General features: G+C 42.7%; 1 protein-coding gene across 1 annotated transcript in view; it reads left to right on the top strand.

Annotated features, from left to right (window-relative positions):
* Window positions 1–2743: 2743 nt before the first annotated feature.
* Window positions 2744–10624, top strand: part of PRKCQ (protein kinase C theta) — a 46514-nt gene continuing 38633 nt past the window's right edge. The window contains exons 1-3 of the mRNA XM_072865560.1: window positions 2744–2846; window positions 4005–4130; window positions 9429–9628. Coding sequence (XP_072721661.1) covers window positions 4013–4130; window positions 9429–9628 — 318 coding nt within the window. The 5' untranslated portion in view covers window positions 2744–2846; window positions 4005–4012. The remainder of the gene's footprint in view (window positions 2847–4004; window positions 4131–9428; window positions 9629–10624) is intronic.

The raw sequence follows: 10624 nt of genomic DNA, 5'->3' as shown, positions 1-10624 counted from the left end.
GTAAACTCTGATTTCAGCTAGCTTTTAACCAGCCTTTGCAAGGCTTATATGGGCAGCTGTTGATTTGCTAGTACTAACACTAAGTGTGCCAAACCTACGTGCTTTGCATCTGGGTAGAAAATTCTCACCTGTTTGTTGGTGGCTGCAGAACATCTCACGCAATAGACTGGTTTATGTGAAGTCCCAGAATAAGTCTTTTAGATCTGATACAATGCAAGGGATTTTTTGAAATTTAATGGTTTGAGGAATCTGATTAAAACCAGATCTCTACAGTGGAGGTCCTCTGTGTGAACAGATCATCCCCAGGCATTTCCCTTTGCTCTCAAAGGAGAGAAATGGGTTCATCACATGCTAATGGAGGGGTCTAAAATGGGTCCAGCTCATGATCTGAGGGTGCCACTTTCTCTCTGTTCCTCTCTCAGGAGCCCAGGTAACTGCCTCACATGGAGACGCAGATGCTGTAGACATCTGTGATTAGGTGAGATCTGTCTCACCCATGTTTTCATGGAATCACAGGCTACTTGAGCTTGGAAGAGACCTCTGGAGGTCATCTTGTCCAACTCTCCTGCTCAAACAGGGCCACCTGGAGCCAGTTGCCCACGACCATGTCCAGATGGCTTTTGAATATCTCCAAGGATGGAGACTCCACAACCTCTCTGGAAAACCTGTTCATGAAGTGCTTGATTGCACAGAGCCAAAAGGAAGTATTGCACTGGAGTGGAGGGAGGGGGTGTCCAGTGTTTAAGACTAAGAAAAGTTTTAAATGTGACTGTTTAGGGAGCAGATCCACAGATCTGAACACGTATCTTGTAGCACATCCAACCAGTGGTTTTTGGAGTATTAATGCGAGTATTTAGCAGGACAAGATGCTTTCACAGTTTTAACTGTGTTGTAACTCATTGATTTCATTGAAATGTGATGAATGCCAGGCTCAAACTTTTAGCCTTAATTTTGTTTCTTTAGTACTTGAGCCAATAGTGTTACTACATTTTAGTGCTGAAGAGTCATCAAAAAACCTTTGGCTTTCTTTAGCAACACTCATACTCTTAGATGCCCAACATGTTGACGAGTAATTCTGGCTAGCACTCTGAGTTTTTAAAGGTGAGTTTTGAAAGTCTTGGTAAGGGAGTGCTTACAGCCCTCCATGCACTTCCTCCTGCTCCCATCCGTAGAACAATAGGTTCTTAAAGCCAAGAGTGTGGGAATTGGGGATTTGGAAGAGGATACATAATCTTCTCTTGCCCAGCAGTCACCAGAAGTATTAGTGGAGTATGGTAGAGGCAGAGAGAATAGATCTCCGTTCACACAAACAGGCATGATGCAGATGTTTTGACTCTTGGCCTTAGTCTTTGGCTCTTGTTAGCTTTCCACACTGATGCTACATTGCACAGACAGAACATGCAACTACTTGGATTTCCCTTCTGCTGCCAGAGACTCTTTGACTTGTTTTTCCTTTTGTCTTTAGAGTAAGCAAGCTTCTTATTTTTTGAAACAAAGGAAATGGCTAAAAAATTGCATCAAACAGAGGGGGGAAATATATATACATATATTTCTTCCTGTTAAAGATATTTTTTCCTACTTAATTTGATCAGATTTCTCTGCTTCTGTCAGTCCAGGCAGAAATTTTAGCCTTTTTGTGCCATGGACCACTCATAAACCATTCACTGCACTGTTGTGCAGTGCCACAAATGCCCCTCCTTACAGAGCTACCTGTGCTTGAATATCTAAATGCAAGTGCCTTTCCAGAGCAAGTTTCATCAGGCACTTGGCTAATGTGTTTCTGACCCTTCAGAGAGATGCTGCTCTCATCCAGAGAACAAAATCGTCCTAATCTCCTGCATCCAGGCCTAGGTGGTGCTTTGCCTTTCCCACTAGCTTCTGTAAAACCACAAAAGTGCTGATGTTTTCCCAGTTGAGGGCAATGGCACATGGAGAGGTCCTTGGACAGTCTTCAGAAGAGGTTTGATAGCTGCTGGTGGCCCAAGACCTGTGCATTCCTAGGGATACACAGTAGACATGTCATGGGATTTTATTCTCACTTTCTGTCCTACCCTGTCTTCCCCGGAAACCTGATGGGTTTCTTCTCTTTTAAGTGCAATGTCCAAGAGAGTTTATGAATCTTCGCTGTTTTCCTGAAAACTCAGCCTGGTTGTTAGCTAACCTATGCAGGAGCTCAAACGGGAAGGAGAGTTTTCCTATACTGTCCACTGTATAGATTGGCCTTATGTAGGGTAACAAATTTAGGGAAACCTCCTGGGAAGCCTTCCCTGCCGAAATCTTTATCAGAGAATAGCTGCAGTTGGCTGCATGGACCATCTGTTTGCCAAAGTGTCAGAAATTGTTGCAGTGTGAGTGCTCAGTGCTTGTGAGTACTCGGGCCAGAATAGTTGGCGTTTCAGTCCCAGTGCTAACTGTAGCTGTTTGTCTTAATTTTATAAAACAGGAAGAAGGAGAAGATCTTACCGTATCCAGGACACAAGCAAAACAACAATCTGCTGCGACCTGGCCATGCACTAACAGAAAGTTGTCCTGAGTTTTACAGTCGCCCTAGAGTTTTGCACAGGGGGCTGATGGAAACTCATCGCTCCACACTGCTGGGTAAGAGAGAAGACACTCAAGCAAAGGGCTACGTCTTGGTTTCTCAAGTTTTCCTCTCTCCTTGATGGTCTTGCCTCCTGTCTCCTTGAACAGAGAGTCCAAGTTTTAAAGTCAGCCCAGCCAGAGGAGCAGTTATCCTCGTTCTTTCAGCTGAGAAAATCCTTTCCATGTTGTCCACAACTGTGATGAAAAGAGAAGCCCCTCTTGCAAGAGACTGAACTTGTCTATCAGGAAAATACCATTTACAGGTAAGAAAATGCCATTCCCAGTAAAGAATCTGGATCTTCTTCTGTGTGGGGCTAGAGAAGTTGCCTCTTCTTGGGATAGAGCATTTTATGTGTAAGAAGGAGAAGAGACTTGGGCTGCATCGCACACCACAAGTCATTCAACTTTTTGCTGTTGTAGTTGAACAATATATTGTTGTCAATATATTTGACAGGTGACAGCTGGTGATAGGACTCATGTCTTTTAACTTTGGTGGTCCAAGACATAGACCTCTGCAGCTGAGTTCAAAGTGCCTCTTGCTCCCCATTGACTAGAAGGGGAGCCAGGAATGACAAGCTCAGAAGTTGACACAAAAGTTGGGTGGTAAATCCTAGTCCTTAGGCCCAGATGGCACAATGATGGGCACCAGTTACAGCAGTTAATAATTTCTGGTTTCACTAAATCTTCTCTCTGGAAGCTCTGAAAGAGCCTACAGAGAAGACCAACCCAAAGGCTTTGTTGTGTTTCCTGGCATCTTGATTTTATATGTTTCTGTTTTCAGCTGCTTAAAGTTATCCTGAGATCCTTTTTTTTTGCTCCACTCTCTACCCAGTGTGGTTCATATGAGCTGAATTTTCTCTTTATAGCTTCACTTATGAATATGGGTCAGCACTCAGCACCCAGGCAGTTGAATGCCTGAGATCATTTCCATGCTATATATAAATAGTATGCAGTTATTTCACAGTTTCATGTTCAGCTTGCAGGCTTCCAACAGCCTTGTATTCCCAAAACCCTTTCTATTCTCATAGCATTTGGGTTCTTGAACGTGTGACTCAACATAAATTACAGCAGAGGTTATCCCAGCCAAGAAGGTCCCAGTTTGGCTTGTGTGTTGTTATTCTTGTTCCTGACGGCTGGCATCAAGTCACTAGTACTCGAAGCTGCTGTTGAGGGTCTTTCCAGTCCTATGATGAGTTCAGCTACATGGTTAAGCCGACAGCTAAGTTACGCTACCTTATGCATGTTAAGCGGCACTCGGTCAGTCCATCATCTTGCTAGACAGTGGAGGAAGTCAGAGAGTCTCCAGTTGGATGGATAACTAACGGCCAGTGTACCCCTGTCCGACGGAGATAAGAGGCTGGTTAAAATCGAGGGAATTTTTAGACTCTTCCCAAATATCGCCTGTCTTTTGTTTGACACAGGACTTGTCATGTCTCCCTTTCTACGTATTGGTTTATCCAACTATGACAGTGGCCCTTACCTGCCATCCCAGGGGGAGGTGATTAACCCTTACTGTGCTGTGATGGTTAAAGAAGCCGTGGAGTCAGGTAAGTGGGGAGGTGTTAAATATGCGTGTGAGCTTTTGTAAGACGTGTGCACCCTACTGTGTCATTACTGGTGTGTAGGTTGGTAAATCTTTACAAGGGTTTGTGAAGGGCCTTTTGTATCTCAGCACAGTGCAAGTTTGGGTTTGGCATGGCCTGCAAGACAATCTGATTTTAAGATGATGCCTAACAAGTCTACGTCTTCAATTTGAAGTTATTATCAACTGAATTACAGGTCCCAGTATGTGACAGAGCAGATGAGCTGAGCTGTATTCTCTTTCACTTTTATAAGAGCAGTTGTTGGTTTGTCAGTGGGACTCCAGACAGATGAAATCTGGGTGTCCTAGAAATATCCTGGGAGGACTGTCTTTGTTTATCACATTTTTTGAGGAACTGACAGGTCCAGCAACTTCCACCATTTAAAACAAAATAGCAGTCAACAGCCCCAGTCTTTGCGGAGAGAATTAATTTATCTGTGTAATTGCTGTACTATGTAAAATGTTTGAAAGTGAAACCTCCTGCTAAGCTGTTTTCTGTGTCTGGATATATGGATTATTGCACACTTTTCCTGATTGAACAACACTGATGAGTCCTCATTGGGAAAACATTTCTTATCTGTCTTATGCATGAAAATAGTCCCAGTAAGAGGATGAAAAGTTCTTCAGTTCTTTTCAAGAATCATGAAGATCAAGACCTTCAGTGTTAGGGAATTCCTCATATTGGCTGTTATTTATCTTAAATCTTTGATAAATTCCTAACTTGACTGCTGTGATTCTTTTAAAAATTAAGCCAACTCAAAAATCCCTTTTTATACCTTGAGAAACCCCATTACTCTAACCTCTAGAGCATGTGAAAATAGTTTAAAAAAAAAGAAATTTTAGAATTTTAAAACGTTTAATAATTTCACTTTTTGTTTGCCTGTTTATTTGTTTGTTTTAAAAAAAGAGTCAGCATTTATCACATTGAACTTTGTCTTGGCTTAAATTATACTTTAAATGATTCTGGAAGATGTGGTGACTGGTAAATTCAAAAGGAAAGAAAATATTGCATGACAAGATATCCCTAAGATCTCACTTTTTACTGAATATATGTCCTATTTCAGCTCTTGCAGGGCTTGGCTGTTTGCTTTAATGAGGCCTTTGAAAGCTATAACTCAAACTGAAGTCTCTTGTCAGTTCAAAAGTGAATAAAATCAATTTGGTTGACACAGACCTATATTTATTTGTCTTATTCAGAGCTGAAAGCATTTTCTGTCATCTAACAAACAAAAATGTACTAAATAAGGGATATAATTGTTGTGCCCCTGAGAGTCAATAATAATAATAATAATAATAATAATAATAATAATAATAATACCTCTACCAACAAGCAATAAAAAAGTGTGTTTGGGGGAACTTTTCTCCATTAGTGAGGATTGAATATAGGAAAAATGACATCCTTGTATTAGAAGATTTCTGTTTTCTGGGCTGTAATTGCACTCATCTAGCTGTTGCTCAGAGCATGGTGGGGCAGCCAGAGGGACTTCTCGTCATGTCAGTGATAGCAGCAGGAAACTCCCAAGACTGGTGCATCTCAGACTCCCATCTTAGAGTAGGCTGAATCCCTCTTGGGATGTGTTAATCTGCTGCTGGTGGAAGGTGTCTAAATGTGTAGATGGCTAACCTTACCTTACGATGACTAAGACAAGATGAGGCCATGGTGCGATCCATCTCCCCTATAATTCCAGTCTTCTGCAAGGATGTTGATATCTGAGCAAGTCAGCTACTTTTGCATTATAGCCCAGGGGAATAAAACAGGGGTTTCTGTGGTGGGATTAATCTCATCTTGAGGAAGACATCCATAATGGGTCTGATGAATCACACTCTAGAAAAGCGCAGTGCTCTCCACTGTCTCTGAGGGCAGTTTAGACAGTCCACTCAGAGGTACACGTCTGACGTTCAGTGAGCTGAGCCCGACTCTAAATGCCAGAAATGCTCTCAACGTGACCATCCCAAGGAGCTGTCATGCTCCAACAGGCTTAGAGAAGGCAAAAGGCAATGAAGGTCTCGGGATGAACATTAGCTGAGTATCTTTGAAATATCTGCATCCCTGCTTTGTGATTTTTTTGATCACAGCTTGCTCTTCTGCTCCCTGGTTTCACAAAGCACTTGCTACTCAATCGTAATGGGATTCAGAAAAAAAAATATATTGATGTCCTGATATGCAAATTTTGGCTAAAGTGGCCCGTCCAAGGAGCGGGAGTGAATCAGCTGCAAAGCTGGTAAGAGTTGCAAACAATCCTGACCAATCCTGACACGTGGCCGTTAAGATTTCTTCAGGGCAAATGATTGCTATATGGTGGTGAGTGCAGAATGCAGGAGAGGACGTGCCTAAACACAGAGATGAATCCAGGATAGATCCAGTCCCAAATCCCTGCAAGCTCTGTGCTGGAACCATTTTGGTAAATGATTCTGCTGTGACTTTTGCAATGTCCTATTATGGGACAGATATATACCACGTGTAGCATTAGAAAAGCGTGAGGAGGTGGGGGTTTTTTTTTGGGGGGGAGCAGGTTCCTTTTTTTGCAAACAGAGCATTGGTACATGATAGAAGTGTTTTGTTCCCCCAGAAAGGGAGCTTGAGTCTACCTTTGGGTTCATGCCAAAGGCTGTCCCTTGTCGACTAGCCATGATGAATAAGTCATTGGGACAGAGGACCCCAAGGGTCTGGGAGTAATGCACATCATCTGTGGACACAAGGGTGTTACAACAAGGGCACCCTAAGAAATTTCAGAAGCTCAGGAAAGATACTGGGGAGCTTTTTCTTTTGTTCCACTTGTTCATTTTGTAAAAGGGATCCTGGTATTTTATGATATAATCTTTAAAAAAAAAACCCAAACGCTTTCACATAGTTAGAAGTGTTATAGCAATTTGTTACTGAAGACAAACCATTTCAGAGATCATAGGTGCCTCTGAGGTATAAAAAAATCTGCCCTTTAAAAATGGCTTCTGCTTTCACAAGCCACCTGGCCCAGTGCCATTTCACCACCTGTCTTGGTGACATTTGCTTTGTGAAAGATCCTGCTCCATGTTTGAACTCAGCAAGCCTCCAGGAAAAGTGCTCCCAGCTACAGTGGAAGCTGTTGTCCAGGAAAAACAGATGCTATTTCATTTTTCAGGAACCCGGGGTTAGATTAATCCCTGGCAGAATTCCACAGACGTCAGCGGGGATGCACTGGGGGTGACTGTCTGATCCCTTATATTGGCCAGTTCATTCACATGCCAGGGTTTGTTTATTTAAGCCATATGTTTTGGAGTGCAATGCAAACGAAAGCACTTGTTTTGCAAGTGCTGTCTTTCACATCCGTGGAGTTTCACTGATGTAGCAAAGAAATAACGATCCTTACTGAGATTTCTGTTCTCCGTGATGCTGGGAAATTTATTTCTCATTTTTATGTCTCGTTTTGTCTGCTTTTGTTGAAAGAGTGCATTGAATATATATTTGCAAGCTTGATGGGAATGAATTAAGCCTGCAGACAATGAGCTCAGTATATGGTTGCCTAAATCTGCATATGTGAAAAATCAACCTCACTTAACTGATAGAGGTGGATTCACCTTAGATTGAGGTGCTCTAAACTTTGGGGAAACTGAATTTGAACCTAAGATTTAGCTGCACAACCACTTGTCATGCAGGGCAGTACAAGTGTGAGAAGTGATTTCACGCTGCAGGAATGATCTCCGCTCAGTTTTGCGATGCAGACCAGTGCTGATGGTCAGAGCGGACTGCAGCTTGAATCAAGTTCATGTGATTGAACCAAGTGCAAAACCACTTTGTGAAGGCCAGGTGTTGGGTCGTGGAGTGAAATTTCAGCAAGTCAGTATCAGTTGCAGGATCCTGCCTGCCTCTCCTCGGGAAGCTACTTTCTCAACCTAGATCTATCTAGTGGCTCTGGCAGTTGTTTCTCCTTTCATAGGAAACCAGCGTATGGGGTGGTGAAGGGAGATTTTTGTTATAATCTCACAGCCCTGATATTTGTTCTCTCCCCAATATACATTCTCTCATTTCTGGAGATGAATATTACACAATCAGGAGTCACTGTTTCCTTTTTTCTCCTTCTCTCCTGTCTCCAATAACTTTGGAGCTTGTTTACCAGTTTTAATCCATCTTGAAGGTGTGTATATGAAAGCTGAGCAGAGGAATTAGTCCTCCCATCTAGGGAAAGATTTTCTCTAGCTCATGCCATGTTCCAGGCTATCAGCTGCATGTGCTTTTCCAGGTGGATGGGATGAGGGAAAGGCTGGGATTATTAGAAATAGGAGCGGAGTCTTTAGGAGACAGGAGTCGCAGGTCTGCTGCTGACACAACTGCTTTTTATTCTCTTATTCCACCCGCTTCAGCATTTGATGGGTTGAAAATTTGCAGAGGGTAACTGTGAAATAGTATTTACCCTGAGTCAGTGTCCAAGCCTTTTACAGGGCTATATGAAATAAAATGGGCTGTATGAAATAAATAAAGCTGGCTGAGACTCTTTTCAGAGAGAACTAACTAGGCATAACTCTCTGCAAGCTAATGCTAAGCCTCAGAGATACCCTTCACCATTTTAAGATGTGTCTGCTGTGAAGGAAAATAAATCAATGCATGAGGAAGACACGCAGGAAAAGTTTGCTAGGTTGAAAACACTCACCGCTGTGGATGTGGTTGCAGGTCTGCAAGGCAGTTCATATATTAACATCTCTGAGTTAGCTGAGATGTAGCAACTGACTGGACATGCACTCCAGCTGAACCTTAATCATAAAGCGCATCCAGCTTTTGGGGGCATTGAAGCAAACCTGTTTCATTTTGCATTGCCATGGGACAGATGATACATGTAGCTAGTTATCTGTGATGAGATTCACCTGATTAGAAGTGGGTATCTATGGTGTTGGAGTCTACATTTGAGGTCTACTCAATAGAGTTAACAGAGTCAAGGGTGGAAATTATCTTTTCTAAGGTAGATGTCTGCATTTGGTCAAATGAACACACCCGAACTCCATTCATTCATATTGATTGTATTCTCTTCACTGGCTCTGAATGGACCCAATGTTCAGACAGCTCAGATATGGGCATACACATTGTAGACACCTAAAGGTAAGTGAGATGAACCCCATCCTAGGTTTCACTTCACACAGTAACCTTGTAAGACACTCTAACATGATCCATTACACACCCTGCCTGGAGAGAGGGTGGGTAAATAACACAGATCTGTCTCAGGGACTGTAGAGTGGTGGCCTTAGTGCAGATGAGAAGCAAGTCCAGTCAATCCAAACCACTTCTTGTTGACAGAAAATGGCCAAGTGTATGTGCAGAAGAAGCCCACCATGTACCCACCCTGGAACAGCACTTTCGATGCCCACATCAACAACGGCAGGGTCATGCACATCGTCGTCAAGGACAAAAGCGCTGAAATGGTTTCAGAGACCACGGTGGAACTCAAGGTGCTGGCAGAGAGGTGCAAAAAGAGCAATGGGAAGACAGAGATATGGGTGAGCATCGATATCTCCTCTTGCAGGATGTGATGGGGAGCTGTTGTGGGGTAGGGGAATGCCTTGTGTCCATGCCAGGCTGTGGCTGTAACCAGCAGGGCAGCAGGAACTGGCTGCCATCCAAGGAATAATGTTTTTAATCTACTTGGGTATGACTTGAAGGAAAGAATTCCATGCATATCAGAAAAAAAGAGCATGGCACATTTATATTACCTGCTTCTGTTATATTGAAAAATATGGCCTCTGTTACAAAGGATTCTGGTTCAGGTGAGCCGTGCCCACATATTAATCTTTGCTTCGGAAACACACTGGGGACAAATGGTAATGTGAGTGGCTAAATGTGAATTATTTTATGTGTTCTGAGGAAACAGCTTAAAAAATTTAATCTAATATCAAGTAACTGATTCACAGCTGCCTGACTTCAGAGTTATGTCAGAGTTATGCCTTTAAAATCACTGGAGTTACAGTGGAGTAAATTTGAAGTAACAGTCTTCATAAGGATGCTATATGTAAGGTTGTGTTCCCTGGTAGTCCAAGCAAGAAAGTTCTTGATAATGGTCTTTAACATGTAGTATTCAGTAGCCATGCCATGAATAACAATAAAGTGGAAAGACATTTGGAGAGAAACTGATTTCCTGGATTTTTTTTTTGTTTTATTTCTCATGCCAGTTCTCAGGCTAAGCTGCTTGGGTTAAGCAGAGAGTAGAAAAGTCAAAAAGGCCTTGGTCACTTAACAGACCTGAGAGCAAGATTTGGTAGAGATTTGCACATTTAACACATAACTTGGAAGGAATTGAGATGCTTAGGGATGGAATTGAAAACCAAAAGGCTCTGCTCAGCAAGACTCCAACCCCAGGCTTCAAAGGCTTAGGAGGCAGTAGCCTGGTGAGGAGGAGAGGGGGCACATAGTCTAGGGTCCTGCTTGCTTACAGCAAGGGTGACAGACCTGAGGTCAAGTGGAGTTGGGAGATCCTGGTCCTGTTGTGTCCCAGCCTG

Source organism: Ciconia boyciana, chromosome 1 (genome assembly GCF_034638445.1).
Source record: "Ciconia boyciana chromosome 1, ASM3463844v1, whole genome shotgun sequence".
Taxonomy (NCBI): domain Eukaryota; kingdom Metazoa; phylum Chordata; class Aves; order Ciconiiformes; family Ciconiidae; genus Ciconia; species Ciconia boyciana.
Note: the sequence above shows the minus strand (reverse complement) of the source record. Positions and strands in the feature narration are given on the sequence as shown.